This window comes from Pongo abelii, chromosome 11 (genome assembly GCF_028885655.2).
Source record: "Pongo abelii isolate AG06213 chromosome 11, NHGRI_mPonAbe1-v2.0_pri, whole genome shotgun sequence".
Taxonomy (NCBI): domain Eukaryota; kingdom Metazoa; phylum Chordata; class Mammalia; order Primates; family Hominidae; genus Pongo; species Pongo abelii.
This window is the reverse complement of record NC_071996.2, coordinates 36697829-36721942: the sequence shown is the minus strand read 5'-3', so window position 1 is coordinate 36721942 and position 24114 is coordinate 36697829. Positions and strand designations below refer to the sequence as shown.

Here is a 24114-nt window from a genome sequence, read left to right as displayed (position 1 = left end):
ACCTAATCAGAGCTACTAAGGTGGTGGGTGGGTGGGGAGGCTAGATAATTCTGCAATATGTGGACCATGGTGGGGTGTGATAAAAATTGAGAGAATGGATTCAGGCCTGTCAAAGGTCATGGGTGAGAGGCCAGAAGAAACTTCACATGGAAATTTGGGAACTGCAAATGCCCAACTCAAAATGCCAATGCAAAGGGAAAGGAAAGGTGCCACTAAGTAATGCAAGCACAAGGTAAGAAATTCAAGGAAGGCGCCTCCCCTGTGCAGCCCTGGGTCAGCATTCCCAGTGCCGCACTCACCTCATCACCAAGGGACCCCGCAGACTCAGGTCTGCTGGGGCCTGAGATGCACCATGTGTCAGTGACCTAGAAGAAAGTGCAAAAGGGAACAGGCCGCAGGAGAAGGCTGCTCTTGGAGATTGATGTGGGCAGTTTTGTGCCAGCTCCATCTCCATGTTTCTCATTCCTTTCTGACTCCAGGGTTGAACAATGTCACTCGCCACCAGCCCCTTGCACTGCTCAGACTCTGCTGGGGGGCCTGGCTGCCAGCAGGGGTCTGAGGAGCTGGTCCATCTATACCTGTGGCTCCGTGCCTACCTCTACTCCCACTGTTCTTGGGGTCCACATTAGCAAGCTGAACACCTCCCACAATCTTCAAACCCAGATACAGCTTTATTTATGCAAATACAACACTCGCATTCAAATGCTAAACACATCATCATGCCAGGTGACTTCATCTCACCCAACAGGAACAGTAACAACACTGGGCTAACTCTCTAGGGGGATCCTGCTACAACCTACTCCCCTCCCACACCTTATCCCCACAGCCCAGTAGCTTGGAAGAGGAAACCTGTACCTCTCACCTGACTACCCCACAAGGCCAGCTGGAATCTAGGGGCTGAGTCCCCACCCCCACCCCAGGGCACTTACTTCAGCATGTCCTTGTCCTTGTTGAGGTGCTGGAAGAAAGAAGGCTCGCAGATGAGCTGGCTCTCCTGGCACACCTGCTTGCAGGACTGCCCGGGCTCAGCAAGCTTGACCTGTAGGGCGCTGAGGGGTGGCCACATCACTTGCCCATGGCAGAAGTCCTAGAATGACAGTGAAGCCATCAGCCACAGGTCCAAGGATACAGCTGGGGATCCCCAGCTCTGCCAACCACACTGGCAATGGAGGCGGCACACTGGGAGAGCACAGGGACGGGGAAGAGTTGGGAGCCACACAGATGGGCTGGATTGGGGCTCAGCTGGAATATGCCTTCAGGCCAGGTCTTGACCTCCCTAACCACCAGCTTACTCAACCTCGAGACGGGGACCAACAGCAGTGCCTTCCACAAAGGGCTTCAGGATGAGAGGGCTTACTTGTGATGAGCTTGGCACCACGCCTGCCCGTGAAGGGTGGCTATTCTCAATCATCACCATCAACACTTATGCAGCCAGGCTATTTAGAGCCTCTGCTCTTCAAGGCCCTTCTTCAGACCAGCCTCCACCAACTGGTCTGTTCTCTTTGATTCCAAAGGCACTATGTCTACCCCATCTTGGCAGTCACCTAATATGACACTGTTTCACGAGCGCTACTTGTATCTCAATGGCAATGTTCTGACGCTGTGAGGTGAAGATCACACCAAGGAGACTGCAGACACTTCTGACACCACCTCATACGGTGCTCTGTCCTTGGTAGGGACTTAGTGCTGGTTGGTTGAAAACAAGCACAGTAAGTCTGCTCACTTAGTGTCATCAATAGTCTCTCAGAAACTGCAACGTTAAGTGAAATGACAATATAAAGAAACCAATTTTACAACAGGCTAATTGATATTAACAAGAGTTACGTTCCTATGGCCCATTTCTTGTCAAGAAACGTCACCAAACTTCTAAATAAAGACCCAAAACACTTTCAATATTAAACATTGAAACAAATGTGAGCTATACACACATTTAAGAAAGATGAATAAATACAAATAAGATAAATCATTTACTCAATTTTTGGTGAATCAGTGAGTGACGGCAGTTGTAGTGATGGTGGGTTCAATCGAGGAATACACATTTGCGAAGTGAAAATCGTAAGGAGTGCCTCCTCTCACCTCATAATTCACTATCAATCAATCACTAACATGGCACCACAATCAGGCCTGCCTCCACCAGCTGGTCTGTTCCCTTCTCTCTGATTTCTTGCATGTGTATGATTATCGTAGACGTTATGGTTTTATTGTACAATAATTTGTATCGATTTATTTGTTTTCGAACGCTCTTATTCCAGCTCAGGGCTGAGGGTGGCTGGAGCCTATCCCAGCAGCTCAGGGTGCCAGGCGGGAAGCAGCCCTGGACAGGACACAGTTCCATCGCGGGGTGCATTCACACACACCCCCACTCATTCATGCTGGGACCATGTAGACACGCCAATTCACCTCAGGTGCCCAGCTTTGGAATGTGGGAGAAAACCAGAGTCCCTGGAGAAAACCCATGAAGACACAGGGAGAATGGGCTGACTCCACACAGACAGTGGGCCCGGCCAGGAATCAACTTTCTTCATTCTCAACATTATAGCAAAATGACATTATTCGAGGATCTTCTGTACAACATTTTGTATATTCAAGAACTGGAGAAATAGAAGTCTAAGTAGCATATGATAGGATGAGCAGGAATATGGCACCCCCTACCAAGAATGTGTGTTAAGTGCTCTGGGTGGGGCAGAGCCAGTTGACCCTGGGATCTAGAGGGAATAGAGGAAACCAGCAGGTCTAAGGAGGACTCGGGGGTGAGGAGAGGGTTGGAGGACTGCCCCTGAGAAGTAACATGGAGTACCAGCACCAGGAGTGGTAAGAAGATGTACTTTTCAATGTGTGTCCTTCTAGAGTATCCTACTTTTCCTCACGTTTCCTTTCCAGATCTGTGTGGAGGAGGAGTTGATCAGTAATCTCAGGGCCCAGGGCTCCTAGCACTGACACAGGCCGAGGAAACGTTTTTGTCCCTCCCTTGTCTGTCATGTGGAATGCCACCACAGGGATATGAGGGTCTCATGCTGCCAGGCGGGACCCTTGGCATGGAGGTGGGTGTAGCACCAGAACAGGGGCTGGCCCAGAGCTGCATCTAGGGGGCATACTGTTGCCATTTTTCTTTTTTTAACCTTGTGCTTGTATATAAATATTTTTGAGACGAAGTCTTGTTCTGTCGCCCAGGCTGGAGTACAGTGGTGTGATCTCAGTTCCCTGCCACCTCCGCCTCCTGGATTCATGCAATTCTCCTGCCTCAGCTTCCTGAGTAGCTGGAACTACAGGTGTGCACCCCCACATCCAGCTAATTTTTGTATTTTTAGTAGAGATGAGGTTTTGCCATGTTGGCCAGGCTGGTCTCGAACTCCTGACCTCAGGTGATCTGCCCACCTCGACCTCCCAAAGTGCTGGGATTACAGGTGTGAGCCACCACACCCGGCCTTGTGTTACTTTTAATAAGCCAAAAGACAGTAAGAAAGAGCAAAGCAAAACCCACCAAAGGCTCTGTGGGCAGCTGGCCGTGAGAGCACATCTTGCCTCTTGCTTTTACCAGCTATGTGAGCCTTTGGGCAAAATACCTAACAGTCTGAAGCCTTAGTTTCTTCATCAGAAAAAGGAAGATGATGATTCTGATGATTTATTAGGGCTATTGCTTCTTCCCATCTCCTTGAAGGAAGAAATGCTGAGAAAGGCATTGCCTGCTGAGAAAGGCAACTGTAGGTTACTACCAGGTTACTTGGTGCCAGCTTCTCTTAGAGTCTCCTTAAATCAAGGATCCTGATTCCAACAAGGCAGGCAAACCCACTGCTGCCCTCCACTCATGTGTTCCTATGATGAGGGGATTCAACTACTCCAGCCCGAGTGAGTTTTGGTGGTTAATGAGCAAAATGCTTCACCGAAGAGTTGGCAGGAAACCTAGAACTTGGATTCCTATCAGCTGCAAATAGAATTCCAGGAAGGTCTAATAATTCAGAGATGAAAAGAAACACATTGGATTATTGAGGGATATTAGGATACAGCTTACTCTTCTGAAAATGATGCACAGTGGGTGAGTGGGTAAGCAGAGTGCCCCAGGACCCATACAGCCCTGGGCACCACCAGAGACAGACAACTAGACAGAAGACCCTCAAATGACTCCTTATATTCATGGTGATTTTCATCACAATCCAGGCCCCTGGTAAGCCATGGGTGGCAAGGTAACTTGAGTCTGAATGCTGCTACTAACGCTGACAGCATGACTATACAGACCTGTGGGACCCTGAATGGGGGCACAGTGATCACTGGTGGCCGTTGCTTTCTTAGGTGACAGGAAACCTGCTGGCTGGCCTTTGACACTCTGCCAATCCCATCGGGACAGCTGTCATCAGACAGGAAGAATGAAAGCACACAGTGATCAATGGAGTTACTGATGATCAGAGCTGAGTGGGGGCATGGGCATTGGAAAAGGTAAAGTGTTTTTTGGTTGTTTTTCTGGTTGGCTAATGCAAGCAACTTTGTTTATATAGGTTGAATATCCCTTATCTGAAATGCTTAGGATGAGAAGTGTTTGGATTTTTTCAGATTTTGGAACATTTACATATATAATAAGCTATCTTTGGGATGAGACCCAAATCTCAACATAAAATTCATTTATGTTTCATATATATCTTAAACATGGAGGCTAAAGGTATTTTTTTTTTACAATATTTTAAGTACATTTGAGCATTACACAAAGTTAAAGTACTTTTATGTGTGAAATTTTCCATGGTAGTGTCATGTTGGTGCTCAGAAAGTTTCAGATTTTGGAGCATTTTGGATTTTCAGATTCAGGAAACTCAACCTGTAATTCTTTTTTTTTTTGAGATGGAGTCTCGCTGTGTCACCCAGGCAGGAGTACAGTGGCATGATCTTGGTTCACTGCAACCTCCCTCTCCCAGGTTCAAGAAATTCTCCTGCTTCAGTCTCCTGAGTACCTGGGATTACAGGTACATGCCATCACATGCAGCTAATTTTTGTATTTTTAGTAAAGACAGGGTTTCACCATGTTGGCCAGGCTGACCTGGAACTCCTAGCCTCAGGGGATTCGCTTGCCTCGGCCTCCCGAAGTGTGGGATTACAGGTGTAAGCCACCATGCCAGCCTGCTCAACCTGTAATTCTTTACGAGCAACTGGATAATTTCTGCAGCCTTTAAATTTTATAATAAAGAGATTTTAAAATCCACATACACCAAATCATGTGACTGAACAGAAAAGATAAGACAACTGGGAAATCTAGACCAGATCACATCATTTACATCAGAAGAAGCCAAGTGGGAATGTTTCTCTCTGCATCTTGGATTTGGCTTGACCCAGTCCTGGATTAGGCTGGGGAAATGAAGACCCACGAAGGCTGAAAGCTCCTGTTTAGGCTTTCATGGCTTGCAAGAAAACTGTGGAACATCTCTACTTACATGACACCAACAAACAGAGCTGAGGGCAGTATCTGTACCTGTTGAGTTTGGAGACTCTTTAGAAACTTGGCTTCTTATTCATGCTCAGCCTCATGGGGTACAGGAAGCAGCACAAAGGTTAACACTGAAGCTAGAGGCCGGGCAGAGTGGCTCATGCCTGTAATCCCAGCACTTTGGGAGGCCAAGGTGGGCGGATCACCTGAGCTGAGGAGTTTGAGACCAGCCTGGCCAATGTGGTAAAACCCCATCTCTACTAAAAATACAAAAAAATTGGCTAGGCATGGTGGCGCGTGCCTGTAATCCTAACTACCCGGGAGGCTAAGACAGGAGAATTGCTTGAACCCGGGAGGCGGAGGTTGCAGTGAGCTGAGATGGAGCCACTGCACTCCAGCCTGGGTGACAGAGCGAGACTCCGTGTCAAAAAACAAAACAAAACACTGAAGTTAGGGCAGAGTCTTGCTTTGTTTGACAAGGAGGAAGTGATGAGTGATGTGGCGAAGGAATGTGCTTCAAGTCAGAAGGAGCAGATTGGAAGCCTTGCCCCACCACTGTGGTGCTTTGGGCGTGTTATCCAGTCTGGTCTCATCTCCTGCTTGTCTGCAGAGAGTGAGGCTAACAGATAGTAAGACACGGAGCTGAGCAGAATGCTGGCAAATGGCAGGTGATCCATAAATGCTCCTTTTCCACCTGTTAGCCTTTCTTGGAAGAGCTGCCTGTGCCCCACAGAGCTTCCAAGGTACTGCATCGGAGACATCTGCAGAATCTGGGGCAGCCCTAGATGAATGGATATCTTACACCTCAGCTCCAGCAGGGCAGGATGGCATCAAAAGGCCCAAACCATGGGAGATGTCCTTAAAGCTGCACTGTAGGGCTGATATGCCCTATTTGTTCATTTCTTTGTAAACTACAGCAGCCTCCCCTCTCAAGGTCCCCCTCAACGGGTGTGCTTAGTTCAATCCTGCAGATGAACACTGGAGCTCCAGGAACCCTTTCTGGTGCTCCCCAGGAGCATGGTCTAGCATCCTCTCAGCAGTCTGTTTTGGGGGTCAACAGAATCAGGAATAGTAAAAATAGGAGCAGGACCTTCTCAAAGCTTGCTGCCACCTGGAGAGGCTAAAGATGATCACACTGAACAGAGGGAGGCCTGAAGGTGGCAGGAGAAAGCTGGGGATCTGGGTTAGGATTCTGGCTCCCAGCTGTGGGACTTCATAGATGTCTCTTCAGCTCTGCCTGCTCTCACACATAAAATGAGGATGATGCCATCTGTCCTTCACTCCTTATCTAATTCCTGTGAGAAGAAAATGAGGTGACTGATAAGAAAGAACTTTGAGATGTTAAAGATAATGTTCCAAAGTTGACCGTTGTTTGCTACAAGGGTCTGGAGGTAAAAGTTGAGTTGGCTGATTACATATCATAATTCACCTACATCCACAAGATCCACCTTTTGGCCCAGCTGCTTTTAGGGCACAACTGAAATGGAAGCCCCTGTCATAGCCTCTTCTCTCCCGTAAGTTCCAGTCCCACTGGGTGCTCAGAGAAGGCTGGGCGTCCTCTGTTTCATTCAACTGCAGCACAGGCTAATAAGGCAGTGCCAACTTACCTTATCTCCTTACCATAAGTACTCATTCCTTCATTCATTGAACAAAATACTTGCTACTAGGCAGAAAAGCATAAGGGCTCAGAGCTCAGACTGCCTGGTGGACTCTTACCTCCTCTGTTTAATAATCATAATGTGTAACGTGCTCAGAAAAGCACCTGACACAAAAACACCATCTGCATGTTGGTTGTCACCATGACTACGTGCAATCTAGTCCCTGGAGTGCGGGGGAAGGGACGATGAACCAGAGGAACCACAAACCCCTGCCTTCATAGGGCTTGCATTCAGTGAGGGAGACAAAAAAACAATGGATAAGTCAATATATATAGTACATTAAAAGGTGATAAGTACTCTAGAAAAGAATGAAGTGAGACTGTTGGCAGAGATGATGTCCTGATAAGGCATCACTGAAATGGTGGCAGCTGGGAAAAGACATGAGGAAGTAAAGAAGTGAGCCATGCAAACATCTGGGAGGAACATGCTAGGCAGAGGAACATCTAGATCAGAAGATTTGACAAGGGAGTACATTCCAGGGGTAGCATACCCAAGCTTCTAGGTAGCTTGGCAGAGTGTGTATATTATGGGTTAGAAGTGATGGGGTTCAGGAGGGCCCTGGGAGTCAGATCTTTGGGGTCTAATTGAATGCTCTAGCTTTTCCTTGAAGTAAGATGGAAGATACTGGAGATTTCTGGGAAGAGGGTGATGGGATCTGCATGCTGGGAACAGACTGCAGGAGCAAAGCAGCAGCAGAGAGACAGGAAGCTGCCGCAACAGCACAGGAGAGAGATATGGGACTGAGACCCTGAGACAGGGCATCTCTGTTCAACAAACCCCCATGACACACTCATGTAAGCTGGCTTTGAAGGTTTCCTCATTCATTCAGTACTTTATGAATGACTATTAAAGTCTCCCACTGGGTGCTGGAAATAAAAACATGAAGGAGACACAGTCCCTGGACTCAGAGGTTCAGTGTGCAGTCTAGTAAGAGAGGCCAATGCTAAAAAATTACCGAACAGTACAAAACAAATGCCCAAATAGGATGCGCAGGCCACTTGCAGAAAGGAAAAGAAAGATTAACTCTAGGGAAGGGAAAAGTGGTGGTAGCAGTCAGAGAAGGCTTCCAGAAGATAGGGAAGGCCATCTGGGTTTTGTAGGCTGTATGGAAGTTAGCAGCTTACCTCTAACATGGCGCTTTGCAGATAGTTGGTGCCGGGAACAGACTGCAGGAGCTGCTCAACTAAACTGAATGTTTTTTGCATTCTGAGGCTTTGACAGTAGCAGAAGTAGAAAAGGAAACTATTCTAACTTAACGAGCTCCTATGCAGCCAGAATGAGATACAAACAGTAATTTCCAATCTGGTTAACAAGCCCACTTAGAACACAGAACATCTGCATCCTTCCCTAACAATTATTTCAACCAGTCACCAAATTTCTCTAAATGTGCTTGACTATCCTGAAATTTCCATGCAGTAGCCAAAAACCAACAAAAACTCTAATAACCAACCAATTTATGAGACGGAACAATGTTCTAAACAAAGGAACACAGCCAACCCTGAAGAAGAGGTAAGAGCACCGCCTTTGTAAAGAAGGTTAGTTAGCAGCCTGAGGAAAACACCATAAAAATACAGAAGGGGCCAGAGAAGGGGAGGAGAATGCTCCCTGGGAGAAGCGCTAGGTAGCGGGACTGGCTTGTTCGCGCCCTCTTGGTTTGCTGGGCCAGCGGAAGGGTCACTTGTTCAGAGCAAAGCAGAGGAGTGGTAACAGAAGGGCCAGTCAGAGAGGGCTGAGTGGTGTGTGAAGGGGGTCCAGAAACCCCTCACCCCACCCACTGCAGCCAACTCTTTCACAGAGTTACTAATAAGCCCATGAGAGTTCAGTGCAAGTGGATTTTGGTGGGAGCCCACATTGTCTGGAACGAAGAACACAGGTTCAAATATAAATGTCTGCAGGCAGGATCTAGAGGAAGAAAAACCAGAAATTGGCAAAAAAAAAAAAAAAAAAAAAAGTTGGTAGGACAGGTAGGACCATGAAAATGGGGTTTGGGCCCCATTCGGTCAGCTATTTGAGGGATAAGGCACATATTGGTTATCTGTGTTACAGCTGAGAAATCCAGGGACGGGCACAGGAAGTGTTCCATAAATATTGAGTAACTGACTAGATTAGCACACCTCAGGTGCCAGGCTGAAACCGACCATTCTCGGCGTGTGCTTTCCCTTAAAACACAGTGAACTGTGTCCACACATGGCCCCAGAGGTTGTTTCCCAGAAGTGGGTGTGAATTTTTGTTTCCACAAAAGAAACAGTGACAGTGCCTGTAAAACTGAGCAGTAGGCAGCAATCTTCATGGATCATCTCTACACATGCAAAATTCCACTGAGCAAAAAACTCACCTTCGAAGAGCCAAAACAGAAATCTACCTTATTCACACACTTCTAGGAGTCTACCCAGGAGAAACGAAAACAGGTCCATACACAGATTGCATGTGAATGTTCACAACAGCACCTACCACATTAGTCAAAACGTGGATATAAGCCAAAAGCCTATCAATTGGTGAACAGATAAATTGTGATATTAATCTGTACACACATGGAATACTATTCAGCAATAAAATCAGTTCTGACACATTTAACAACATGGGTGAACCCCCAAAACATCATGCTAAGTGAAAGCTAGAAATCTCCAGAAAAGGCTCATCTAAAAAGGCAGGAAACAGATCAGTGGTTTCCTAGGGCTGGGGTGGGAGTAGGATTGATTGCTAACAGGGACAAATGAGTTTTTTGGGGTGGTGGAAACGCTGCAAAACTGCAGTGTGGTGGTAATTGTGTAACACTACCAATATGCTAAAAAAAAATCATTGAATTGCGTCCTTATATGCAGTGAACTTTATGGTCTGTAAACCATACCTCAGTGAGCCAGTTTGAAAAACACACCTTGGTTGGTTTCTGGGCTCCTGCGGCAACTCGTAGCGAAGGCTTTGAGAGCACCCTCGTAGGCCAGGCATTGTTCTTAGTGCTAAACATTATCAAACTACATTTTCCTTCACCAGCCTGATGGGTAGGTTGCATTATCCCTATTTCTCAGAAGAGGAAAGAGCACAGAGATGTTAGGTAACTTGCCCAAGGTCAGAAACACAGTGGCAAGCAGAGCTAAGGTGTGAACCCAGGCAGTCAGCTGCTAGGGTTCAGTGCTTAATCATTACCTGCCTAGTCTCTCTGGGTGCAGGAAAGGCTGGGTAAACAAAAGCTATTGATTTCTCAAGAGTAAACATTCCTCAAGCTAGTTCTCCCCTTTTCAATTTCTCCCTCTTTCCTTGCAATCTGTCACCTCTACCATTGCTCCCACCTTTGGACTATCCAGATTCATAACAGGCTTGTCCTTGCATCTAGAACACTCCATAGTGGGCTTATTCTGGGTTCTGATGAACAGACATCCTAGGACCTTCAGCTGATTCCACAGCCATTGTTGGAGTTAACTCTTTTTTTACCCTCCATCTCTCCAGAATGCTTCTCAGATGAATCACACAGCTCTTTACAAATTAACATGACTGTGACCATGCTATATATTTACAGTGTCTTTACAGGAAATAGAAAATATAATTCAAGAGCATATGTATGGTTTTAATAAATCAATCTGAAATTGCCATTCCTTCAAAAAAGTCCTGCTATATTCTCTGACCTGAGGCTAATACAAAAGACTTTCCCAAGAAATGCATAATGAAAACCTTAACAAGCCCAGACATACTGAGGATAGGGAACAACAGTGCTTGATCTTAGATGACAAAGAAGTTCCCCCTGCTGGAGACAGCATCTCTTTGAGAAAGCTGATTTAAAAGAGCATGCACTCTGAATCAACATTTTCAGTACAGTAAAGGAAGTGGGGACATTAAGAGAAAAGAGCAAGTGGTTTTCCCAGATCCAGGAGTCTTTCTCATTGGGTGCCTGTACCCAGGGAGGGCTGGGTATGAGGTGGGTTTCCTGCTGGCGACTGCTCAACTGCACACTGAAGCCCGGGGTGCCCTCGATTGCTGTCTGTTAGCTCCCTCTGGCTCCCCCTGCCTTGGCTGAGCGTGACAGACAACCCTGAAAGGTTTCTGGGGTAAAACCTTTTGTGTTCTCCTTGCAGATCACATGGAGAACTCTGGAGGCAGATATCGGCCTAATTAGGGCTGCAGTGCTCCTACCATTCAAGGGATGGGAAGGGCCTCCTCGGAGCTGCAGGCTTTCTTGTTCATACCAGGAACACCTCCTCTCCATCCTCGCTGCCCTTTGAAGATATTCGTCTAGTTGCAAAAAATAATGAATACTCCACCCTCTAAAACACTGGGGTCTGGAGCTAAAAGAGGTAGCAGACCCAATCTGTGAACCAATGGGATCTTGGCTTTCTATCTTCCTTCTGGCATCAGGGGAACATTCTGGGTTCAATAGAATCTCTGAGATAAACTCAAAATAGGTCCCCTTTATTGCTCATTTAGGAGCATTTGGAGAATGTTTAATAAGAAATGCCCCTAACACAAGATTCCTGGAATGATTTTTCTAAGCACCAATCTGATAGTTCCACTGCCCCTTAGCCTGCGACAAAGCCCTTCTTTAGCTTCCTATTATCCCAGAATCAAAATGGAATTCTTCAGCCGAGCCTCAGTGTCTTTTCACATTCTGCAATCTCCTCCTCCAGCCTGGTCTCTTACCTCATCCCTCTCTTCAGTCAAGTGCCTATCATTCCCCACGACATTTTTCCCCCCTCCAGGCCTTCACATCTGGACTCGTCCAGCCTTCCATCTGTGCTACCAGTTTGCCTTCAGGACTCACCTCCTGCAAGATGCCTTTGGATACACTCTACCATTTCTCCCCCATCCTCCCTCGGCAGGCTGGGCCATGTGATCTCAAAGCATCCTGTTGCTTCACTATTACCAGGCTGAACCTACAGCAGTGGCACTTACTGCCTGTGGACTTGGCTGCCTTCTCCATGAAACTTGCAGCTACTTGAGGGCAGGGATGGGGACCTGGAGATATTGTCCTCCCCAACTGACTGCACAGCCCATGGCATGCTCCAGCTGACAATTCAGAGTAGAGGAATGAATCAACAACAGCAGGCAAAAAAGAAACCTCTGGATTTCTGTGAAATGCAGATCTCTGCAGAAAGGCCTATATGGTGGTGGTGGGGGGGGGGGTGCAGTTTTATTAGCATGCTTTCCAGCAGACAATTTTGGTAACATGTATTCCAAATCATAAAGTCCAAGATGAGCCTGGTTCCTGACACACAGGAATAAAAAGCACACTCACCCTCCCTTCCTCCCTTTCCTTCCTTCATTGTTTCTGTCACCTAGAAGTTACTGTGCACCGACCATGTGTCCAGCAGGTTACTAGGGATACAGAAGTGAAGCCAGGTGGAGCCTCTGCATTATGGAGCATTTAGCAAGGTCTATTTGGGGAACAGGACCTTCCTGTTTGAAAGTAAGCCCAGCAAGACTTACAGAGGACCTGGTAACTTTTAAAGACTGGCTGGAATTCCTGAGCCTCAGGGGAGAAATAAAAGCCTTCAAATAAACCTGATCAAGAGTCATTTATGCCTGGCAGTTGGGTAACTATTTTCCCTAAGAGGACGTGGAGACAGGCAGAGGGTTTCAGCAGCAGCTGCAGGGATCTTAGTATGATCTCAAGCGAGCCGCCGAGATGGCGGCAAGAGCTGTGATGTCTTAAGACCCACAATGGAAGGAGGCCCTGCAACTCCTCTTTGCAGCTGCAGGAAGGGTGAGCAGCCCTTGATGATGCAAGAAGACGGGAAGCAAAGCTCTGGACACCTTCCGTCTCCTGAGGCCCTGGTAAGCATGGTTGGTGTAGACTTGGCCTCACATCAAACCAGTATCAAATCTTGATTCCACAATCTGTGAGCCTGATAACTATGAGTCTTGGTTTCCACTATCCAGATAATGGGGTTATTACTACCACCTCCTGGAATTACTGTGAGAATTAAATGAGATGTTATATTATGATGTGTCTGGCACATGCTGGCACGAAATCTGTATGGATGTGGTTGCTAGAGTTGTGATGATACTGTCATTCTGGTGTCATATAAAGGCTGAATGAGATAAAGATTCAAATGGTTTCTCATGAAACCAAATAATTATATTACAAAGTAGTGTATTACGATACAATATAGCATAATGTATTAAATAATCAACAGTAAGTTTGCATTTATTGAGCACTATGTATGTGCCAGGCTCTGTTCTAAGAACTTTGTATGTATTAGCTCATTAAATCCTCATATCAGCCCTATGAAGTCGGTCCTATTAGCATCATCCTTATTTTACAGATAAGGAAACTAAGGCATAGAGAGGCCAAGTAACATGCCCAAGTCATATAACTAGAAACACATGGTGCCAGGAGTAAAACCCACATGGCCTGGCTGCAGAGCATGCTCTCTTGCTGCTAACAAAAGCCCAGCATATCAGACACACCACCACGCAGTATATGACCACGACTCCCAGCTCCAACAGCAGCACCCAGGGCTGCTGGCTGCTCGCCACAGTTTCAGTCTCCTCAAACCATCAACTCTATCTTTGAAGCCCACCTTGGGCCTACTTAGATTTTCAATACACCATTTCTATTTTCAGTTTGCACCATCCTCATCCCCTATTGTGTAAAGATCCCTTGACTGCCTTAAAAAATGCTTTATCCTTTAAGAAGAGCACCTTACTTCTGGAATCTAGTCAAAGAGTTCATATTCTCCTACCCACAGGGGTTCTGAGTCTGTCTATTTCTAGCTCTGTGTTGCTTTTGAAATCCAAGGAATTAAAATGCTATAAAATGATAGCAACAGGCTCCTGGCCTTTACTTCTAGGAGCACATGCTGCAGTTTCCAAACCTTGTTGGGGAAGGTGGGACTCTTGGCACCCTCCTTGGCTTTGTCCTGCTTTTTATCTGCTTTATATACTTACAAGGTTTCATTTGACAAAGGGTCCTGCTTTTAGAAGATGTCTGAAAACCTCTAAAAAGTCCTAACATTTAGAATTGCTGAACATGTATTATTAACATATTGCTTAGAAACAGCTGGTTTCAATTCTTGCCTTTCTTAAGGTGAGAATGGGCCTCAGAACCCACTCAGGGCACAGACCCTGATGGTCAGGGGCATCTTCACAGTAATCATCCCATCTCTCTTGTTATAAGTTTCCATTTCACCTTACACTGTCATCAAGAACATACCTACTCCAAGGGAATACTGGTTCTCTTGGGTGACCATGACAGTGCTACTATTATCCAGCTTCTAGAGTCTCCCAAAGCAGGAAAATAGCCACAGAAACACAGTGAGCTCTTAACTGTTCTTGAGAGCCCTATGGGGTCACAGGAAGCAGTACACAGTAAAGACAGACTGACTTCTGATAAGCCTTACCTGTTTTTCAATGAAAGCATTGATTCTCTGTAGCATCCCCTCACACGTAAATTCATATGGCATGTATGGCTCAATCTGTGGAAACAGAGCATGATACCATGAAGGAGAAGGACAGAGAACATGTAGCACCTCCTCAGTCCTCCGACTCACTCAATACACGGGTGCTAACACCAGGAGTCGGCCTCATGAGGGTTGACTATGGACTTGCAAGTCGTGATCTCAAGCTGATCCTTACTAGGTGTGGGACTCTGAGCAAACGACTTGCCATCTCTAAGTCTCAGGTTCCTCATATGTAAAACGGTGTCAAGAAAAACTCACCTCTTTTAAGCTGCAGAGATTATCTGGGAGAAAAAAGGTGCTTAGTTTAGTGACTAGCACATAGTGGGCATTCAACAAAAGATGGAAGTTATCACTTGCTAGCAGGTAATTTCCACAGGGCAGAGTCCATGCTGTTGGGTCATCTTTACATTCTGGTGATGAGCATAGTGTGGCACATATAGGAAATTAGCAAACATCTGTTGAATGAATGCATGGTCACTGCTCTAAGGCAACAATGAGCAGTTGAAGGATCCGTGACAGTGACGTGTATTTGGTCTGTATTTGTAGGTGAGGTTAGCCTGTATCCAAAAAACTCAGGGTGTAAAAATAAAGTGTCACAAGAAGTCAGCTAGGGGGTCCTGGGAGGCTAGAGGGTCAAAGCAGACTTCTACTCATGCTGGGCTTTTAAGGCAGGCTGTGAGTCTAGCAGGCCCAAACTGGGGAGGGCCAAGATGCTGAAGACATTCTTGGTGAACAAGTAGTGTGGTCTTTAACATGAAAGGACAGCAGGTAACTGCAGCTCAGTATTATGGGAACTGGTGAGACGAGGTGGAAAATTCACTGAATTTCCAAAAAAGCCTTGAGGTTTCTATGCTAAAGAGCCCGATTTTATTTGAGGGGAGTAGGAAACTCTAGAGGATGCTTCATTAGGGTAGAGGAGGCGATCTTATCAATATTGTGACACCTTGGAGAAGGGGAAGAAATGTGGGTTTGATCTCTGCTGCACAGTGTCTGCCAACACTATGAGGCCTGTGTTTTCAGGGGTATTACCAATCTAAAATGGAAATTTCATTTGAGAGAAAATCACCAGCAATATAGTCTATTATTGCTTCAGGGAGCCCAACAGCTCCTCTCAGCAATAGGGTAGATGGTGGGGCACCTTCACCAGCACCAGCTACCTCTAAAATGTTTGCTGGAATCTACAGGGTGGAGAACTAGGCAAAACATCTATAATTGAAGCTTGCTGAAAATGGGACAATGAACAGAAATAACATTCCTTAGTTGTCAGCCAAGCAGTTGGTCTCAGGGCATCGTCTCCCCCTTTCTCGTGTGCCAAATCACACATTACATTGAAATCTTCAACCATGATTTTCAGAAATTTTAATTGTCTTCAAATGCTGAACAAATGCACAAATGTGGGACACAATGGCCTACAGCTGTCTGAATAGAGCTCAAAGAGGCTGAGCCGTAAATACTGTAATATCATGGCAGACTATTCTACAAGAACAGAGAGGTCACTCTATTCCTAGACAGCTCATCTCTGAAGAGCTCAAAATACTATGAAGAACTGACTTTCATGTTCTCAGTTTGTTCCTTGTCAACTCAAGCTTTTGAACTTACTGTTCCCTCTTTAACCCAGACACAGCCCTTCACACAAAATGTAAAATTTTTTCTTTTCTTTTAAAGGATGTTTACTCAACCCATGGGTGACTCCAGAAGCTTTCTATTGCTGGCCTAGAGATAAGTTTCCTCTCAAAGATTCATAGAAGGAACGATCTAAAACAAAGAACATGGCATATCTGGGTTTATTTATCAGTGTTAAAGTAGGATTTGTACAGTGAAATAAACATCCATGGTCATCTTTCATGAGATGAACAGATTTAGTTATGTTAGGAAGCATGCCGAGTACCCAAGTGCCATTCCAACATTTCCAAAGGGAATCAGTTAGAAAATGAAAGAAAGTTAATTCAAAGGGTTCAAAGCCAAAAATGCAGAAAAATGGCTCTTCCTCTGTTCTCCTACCAACCCAGCCCACTTTAACCAAAGGGATGTTGACTCATTCACTGCTTTGGGGCAGTTCACTGTTTTAAAGGATATGAAGCAAACAATTTTCCTATAAAAGAAAAGCAAAAAGGAGGGAGAGATGGAGGGATGGAAGGAAGGAAGGAAGGAAGTCGGTGAGTCAGAAGGTAGGTCTATATTGCTGGACCCTGTGGGTGAGGGCAGGCAGGGGCTTCTGCATTGGAAAACTCTTCAGAGTCCTGGCAAGCCTCTGAAGCGACAGCTGTTAATGTGGTCTGGGGGCTGGGAGAGCGGGCAGTTTTCTGCATAAAAGTTCTTTAGGAACAAGTGAAGGCCTCTTTGGGGGACAGAATGAAGCAGAATGCTAAATCACATCCAGTCATTGAGAAACCCAAGCTAGGCCAGCTGTGCAGAAGCAAGGAAGTATTCTTGGCCATCCTGCTTTGTTAAAAAAAAAAAAAAAAGTACTGTTACTCATATGGCGAGGGCCACAGGAAGGATGCCTACAGATTGCACTGTGAAGTTCCTACTGAACTTGGAAATTTTCCCTTATCTTCCCCTCCATTTTCTCTTCTTGACCTCCCTCCTTGTGAGATTTCCTGTCTCCACTAGTACCAACTCACCTTTCCAAGTCAGGGACAACTTCTACAGGCAATTGCTTTTAGAGATCAGCCTCCATGAGAAGCCCTCCATGGTCTGACCTGACAGATGTGGCTTGGCGTCATTCAATAAGAAATGGTCTTAGAAAGTACCAGGAGGCCAGGGTGTGAGTCACGGCTCCTCCACTTACTAACCATAGGATTCTGAGTAAGCAGAATCTGTAATTTCTCTTCTTAATTTCAAATGTAAACTAGGTTATCTCATTCCCCTGTTCAAAACTTCCCATCATACTTATAAAATCCTCAACACTTAAAAAGAAAGAAACAAACAAAAAAACCAACCACAAAAACAACAAAAAAACCCAAAAAACACAAACGAGAAAAAAACCCCTGAATGTTTACCACGGCCTAATGAAAGGCCCCACACACATTCTGGCTCCTGAGGACCCTTTTACGGTCTCCATTATTTCTGATGGGAAGTTGGCTGTGTTAATACCATTATTCCTCTAAATGTAATACATTTTTCTCTGGCTGCTTTCAAGGTTTTCTTCCTTATCTTTGCTTTTCAGCAGTTTGATTATAATGTATCTTGGTGTGTTTTCCTTTTCTGCTTCTACCTCAGCTTTAAAATTACTCTCCTCAAGAGTACAAGCATTAACTAAGTGTTGTGGATTGAATTGCACCCCTTTACAAGACACGCTGTCCTAACCCCCAGCACCCATGAATGTGATCTTATTTGGAAACAGGGTCTTTGTAGATGTAAACAAGTTAAATGAGGTTACACTGAATTAGGGTGGGCCCTAATCTTGTATAAAACGAAAAGACAGAGATACATATGGGAGAAGCCGTAGGATAATGGAGGCAGATATCAAACCTTTGAGGCTGCAAGCCAAGAAATGCCTAGGCCTACCAGAAGCTGAAAGACATAAGGGAGGATATCCAGCTAGAGACTTCGGGGGTGGGCCGTGACCCTGCTGACATTTTGACTTCAGACTTCTTGCTTCCAGAACAGAGAGAATAAATTTCTGCAGTTTTAAGCCACTCAATTGTTTGCACTACTGTGTTATGGTAGCCCTAGGAAGCTCATATACTAAGGGACTGGGAGAATCAAGAAAGAAGAACCTTTACCCTTCCATAGGAATGACTCCAGTGGTGAAGCTTTTGGTGTGTGGCAGATATTTTGAGCCAGCCTAGAGGAACCACACTCCATTTGGCACTTCTTTTATCAGCTCAGTCTCCTGAGGTTGGGGACTGCTGAAACTGCTGAAACTGATGAAACTGGGATTGGGATTGTATGTATCATCAATGGGAAGCTGACACCAAAGCCCCATAACCAGACCACCTTGAAGCAGGCAGAGCACAGATAATGCATCAGAGTGCCCTCACTCCCCTGGATATGTTCTGAATTAACTGAAATCAGCAGTTCAGTGGGCCACAAACTGATTATCCTGTTCTGTTTCCCAGAGGGGTAAGATGGCCTCCACATGGGCACACTGGCTATCCCTCCCAGGATATATGCCTTTCCAGCCTCTTCCCTTTCAGTCACACTGTGCTTTGAAGCCATGCCTTTCTGCATCCACTTCTGAGTTTTACTTTGCAAATTACTCCTCATCCTGTAAGACTTAACTAAAAGGCTGCATTCTCCAGAAAGGCTTCCCCAACTTCCACTCCTGGAGCATTTGCATGTTGCTTTGGCACTGAACATATTCAGCCTTGTATTATGCTTACTTGCAGACATCTATTCCTCTCTCCCATCTATCCATTGGGTAAATCCCTATGTGGGCACTGGTAATACGGAAATGAGACAGATGTATATCCTGACTTCATGTTGCTAATGGTGTAGTAGAAATTTAAACTATCAACAAAAATCATAATATTTAATATTGACTAAACACTATGTAGTAGACATTGAACTTAAGCACTTTATATACATTATCTCATTTACTCCTCACAAGTGACCAATCAAATGGTAATATTAGCCCTACATTATACATGAAGGGAAGCTGCTAGTAAGTGGTAGAGCTAGAACTGAACCCACACTGTGTGAGTCCAGCCTGCCCTCCCACATGCCTACACTGGCTTCTTTTAAAGCATCGCAACTAAGTGTAAAAAGTGCTCCCATCAAAGTATAGCAGCAGACTGCAGCTGTGAGAGTCCATGGTGGACTCCGAGTTGGGAGAAAGGATAACTGAACTTGTCTTTACTGGATGGTAAACTTCTGATAGGTGGGAAACCAGCCTCCTCTATGATTATGGAAGTAAACACCCCGCCCTCCACAACCCCAGGTGACTCAGAGAGCACTCTGTGTATGGTAGGTACCTGACAAATGTCTGTTGAATTGATCAGAAGAGGCCAGAAATGTAGTTACTTTTACAAAATTCTACTAAATGTTTAGGTAGAAAAAAAAAAACAGATGTTCTATAAAAACATTCCTCAGTATTTCCTTGCACTTCTCTCTCTTTTGTAGAGGAAGCAGGGCTATCTTTTCAGATCTTTGTGAGAGCAACATAATCAGGTCACTGAACCAAGTATGACTCCAGTTCCTGCTCCTGTGCCTGGGATCCACGGTCATGTCTAAACGGTCTATGGAATCCATGCCCACATCGGGATACCAGCTCTGTTTCCGTTTCACAGAACATTCATGAAATCCACAGGCCAAATCCTGCAGCTTGGTTATTTTCGAATTCCAGAGTTAAGCTGATGTGGTAAAGATCTGTTTGCTAAAAACAAGGACCTATGATGTGTTTTATACACATTTCGGGTCACATTAGAAACGAGGGAAAGTGGAATAAAAGAAACCAACCTTCTGATTTAAAATTGCTTTCACTGCATCCTCTACTTCCTCCTGATTGTTGAGGTCAACAGTCCACACATGTGGCCGCCCGATGAAAACTTCAGCGTAAGGATGCTGGGATGTCAGCTGGAAAAGAACCGAACACCTCAGTCTCACAAGCAATTTTTAAAATAACCTGTGCTAGATGGATTGCTATGCTTTTTATGGTACTGAGTTATAATCATGTAGGTAACAAGACACTGTGTCCTTCACCTTGATGATCAAAACCATCCATAAGCAGATAACAAAACAGTGATGGTTCTGTATCTTGAATCCCACTTGGAAATAAGATAATGTCACAACCAGGTGACAAGGAAGCTGCTACAGGAGGCTTTAGCCCCCAACATCACACCAAGAAATGATGAACAGTTTCTCCTACCCAGAACCCAGCCCTGAAAATCACCTATTAATAGATCAAACCAGTATCTATTATCCTGGCTAAGACAGAAAGGTCAGCATAGACAATTACAAGAAAAATCAAGGCTTTTAAAGTCCCAGGAGGCTAAGTCACGGTGCATACAAAAGGTGATAGAAAAAAATGACACCATCAGAAATACACAGAATTTTTGGGATGGTTTCAGGAATAATCATTAGCATAATATTCAGAAAAACAAGGAATGGCAGTTTTTGTCCTAAAGGGGGTTTTATTTTAAAAACAATGTGTGGTCAAAGAAACCAAGTGTGAACTATGACAATTCTGAATTCATGAAGTGTCCATTCTTCTTCTTCTTTTTTTTTCCCCAAAGGGTCTTGCTCTGTTGCCCAGTCATAGTTCATTGCAGCCTCAAACTCCTGGGCTCAAGAGATCATCTTGCCTCAGCATTCTGAATAGTTGGGACTACAGATGTGCACATCATGCCTGGCTAATTAAAAACAATTTTTTTCTTTTGTTGTATACACAGGGTCTCTGTATGTTGCCCAGGTGGGTCTCAAACTCCTGGCCTCAAATGATTCTCCTGCATCCGCCTCCCAAATTGCTGGGATTACAGGCACAAGCCACTGTGCTCAGTTGAGTCTATTCTTTAATACAGCTAAATTTATCCCCTGATTTTGTTTCCACCTCTATCCTCATATCCCTTTAAGGTCGTGTTGTAAAGGGAGCATTCTAGCCACGTGTGAGAGCATTTTCAGCTACCATAATAACTGGAGAATGTTACCCTTAGTCTGTGGGTGGGAACCAGGGATATAAGCTGCTTCACAATGTCCAAGGACAGTCCTGCACAGGAATAACTGTCCACTGCCCACGAAACTTTAAAATGCCCTGCGGGGCTTTCACGTGGGCTTAGAGAATCTAGTTTTTTTATTTTTTATTTTGAAACAGAGTCTTGCTTTGTCACCCCGGCTGGAATGCAGTAGTACGATCTTGGCTCACTGCAACCTCTGCCTCCTGGGTTCAAGCAATTCTCCTGCTTCAGCCTCCTGAGTAGCTGGAACTATAGGTGCGCACCACCACGCCTGGCTAAGTTTTTGTATTTTTAGTAGAGATGGGGTTTCACCATGTTGGCCAGGTTGGTCTCGAACTCCTGGCCTCAAGTGATCCGCCTGTCTCAGCCCCCCAAAGTGCTAGGATTACAGGCATGAACCACCATGCCCAGGCAGAATCTAACTTTTTGACAGTTCAAACATACACTGAATTATCCAGAGACATAATCACTATGTAAATGAAGCAATGTCTCTGCTCTGTTTTATCTGAAACGTCACCAATGAGCTGTCACCATTTCAGAAAGATCAAAGCAACAAAGTCAGTGCCACTGAGGATGTCAGTCTCCAGTAAAACATACCCACGTTAGTCTATATTTGGAGCTATCACATTACTGGCAATTCTGTTTATATGTAGGTATATGTAAACACACTCAGGCTTCGCTCCTCCTTCATAATGTCAATTTTAAGTAAAAAGGCCGACCATATTCAGCTGAATGTTTCACTCCTTTTAAATAAAAACACTCATTGTGAGGAGGAACAAGGCATCATAGTGCCTGGTATAACTCTTGGGTATGGGACAGTATAGTTCTTGACTCCATAATACTGAAATATGTATTGCTTTATTAGAAATTATTTTCCTTTTATTTCTCTTTTATATTTGAATTACAGAATTATTCCCTTTTGAAATTACACAGGTAGGCAAGGTTATATAATTTACAAATTTCATCTCATATTTATAACAATAAGAAATATTGGGTCTGGTAGTGCTGAGGCCTTTGCTTTGGAGGTCAAGCTGGCTCTTCTCTTCTCCTCAGGCCTTTGCTTTGGAGGTCAAAGCTGGCTCTCCTCTTTTCCTCAGGATACTCACAGGGCTGGAGGAATTAACTGGCACCCCTCCATCTTTCCCTTAGGCACTGTTCTTTGTATCCTACCACACCAAGAACATGCATGTGCTATTCAAGGCAGGAAGCCCGACAAGTCCCTGGGTCCAGCAGTGAGCCCCTGCTGGCTGCAGGTTATCTGGGCCTCTACCCAGCAGCAGCCCGTCATCAGTCTCTTCAGTTTCCCGCCCTTCTGACAGGTGCCCTCTTCCTCGGCTCAGCTCTATGGTCAGTGATAAAAGCTACAGACTCTCTGCAGGCCCATGGAACTCAGAAAACTTCTATTTTTTTTTTTCTGCACACTTTTGAATTCAACACTTATCAAGGAAGCCCTAGGCTTCCTGCTAATCACCTGCACAAACGTTATTTCTCAGGTTTATTATGCATCAATGACGATTCTGAGACTGAGAGGCGATTACACTTCCCCTAAGACCCCACAGCCGGAAAGGAGAAGAGCCAACTTCAAATCTAGGTCCTTCAACAACTTCTTAGCTTTGGATAAAAAGGAAGGTGACAATTTTAAAGGATGTCTTTGAGTTCTTAAGACAAAGGCCCAATGTGAACACCAACCTTTTAATCCAGCTCTTAAAACTTGCCAACCTAAATTCAGGACTGAATTTATGCCTGTATTTTCTGAAGATGAGCAAAATGTCACATCATTTTCATTTTGTGGCCTTGAGAACTGATTAGATTTTCTGACGGAATCAGGGTAAGTTAAAGTTGCCATCAATGTCACTATTTAGTAATTTACATGTCAGCAGTCCCCCTCCTCTCCTGCCTTTTAAGGTCTCTGCTTATTTACAAGGTTGCTCCAAGCACTTGGAAAATACAAAATGCTGAGCTATTATCCTTTTATTTATTTACATTTACTGAAGGTTACTTAACTTCATGAGTGAGGCATTTTGTGATTCATTAGTTCCCCTCTGAATGCTATGTTCCTTCTTGTTAATTTATTGAGAACTGTCTGATCTAAGATACTTCATTGTATATCAATCAGTAAATTTACTGGAGTATAGTTTGTAAAAGTAATGAAAACCTTATTAAATATGAGACATTACTTCAGAGTGGCTATTAAATCTCCAAGGAGAGCATGAGTTCTCTTTACGGAAAAACAAAACAAAACAAAACACACACACACACACACACACACACACACACAAAACCCTGAAGCCAGAGTATTTCTAATGGCTTAAAAAATGTCAGAAAAATGATCAAGAACATACTCATATGTTTCCCAATATAAAGATAAAAATCCAATTTATATTAAAATGTAACCTGAACCAGCCACATTACTTAAGGCCTTGCAGAACTTTTCCCCCTCTGAGTAGACATCATGGTTTGAAAAATGGTCCAGTGCAAAAATAAAAACAAAGCTAAACCCACATTTAGATATCCAGACCTTTTCTTCTCTTCAGCTGAAGGCAAAGAGACATGTATGCAGTTGGTATGAACAATTTAGGTGGATCAATTATTACTTAATATGAAAGATTTGTATGGGCACAAAAAGATAGTTTTGTAATTATGTATACTCTGGTTACAATGTTTCCATTTGCTAAGGAAAAAAGATAATTTCTAGGGATTTTTGATTCTTAGAAATGAACCTGTTGACAGCTCTTCTCCCATTAAAAGCTTCTTTGGTTACAGGGATTTTGCGGACTTTTGTGAGCTGGCAGAGGAGGACAGGGTAACCCACCTGGCCATGAGATCAAGCTCGCTGGTCCCTCTCAATGCTGTCTGATGTTGCTGGAGGGAGCTAGATATCAGATGGAACCTGCCCTCTTGCATAAAACAAACTGACCTTCTTGGGGTATCCCCAAATTGTCAGTATTCATGCTTCTCAGGCTTGAGACCCGCTCGCCTCCTTTTCCTTTAAAGCACAGCCCCTCCACTATCCCCTTCGCAGCTAACCCTGCACATCCTCC

At 44.7% G+C, this 24114-nt stretch overlaps 1 protein-coding gene across 7 annotated transcripts in view; it reads right to left on the bottom strand.

Moving 5' to 3' along the window:
- MGAT5 (alpha-1,6-mannosylglycoprotein 6-beta-N-acetylglucosaminyltransferase) overlaps nt 1-24114 on the bottom strand; it is a 338815-nt gene that overhangs the window by 11994 nt on the left and 302707 nt on the right. For 5 of the 7 annotated variants that reach the window (XM_024243304.3, XM_063712754.1, XM_063712756.1 and 2 more), the window contains 3 exons: nt 19860-19976; nt 14397-14471; nt 930-1087 (listed from right to left, as the gene is read on the bottom strand). In XM_024243304.3, the coding sequence (XP_024099072.1) occupies nt 930-1087; nt 14397-14471; nt 19860-19976 (350 nt within the window). The other 2 variants (XM_054549297.2, XM_063712758.1) reach the window with 2 other exon arrangements.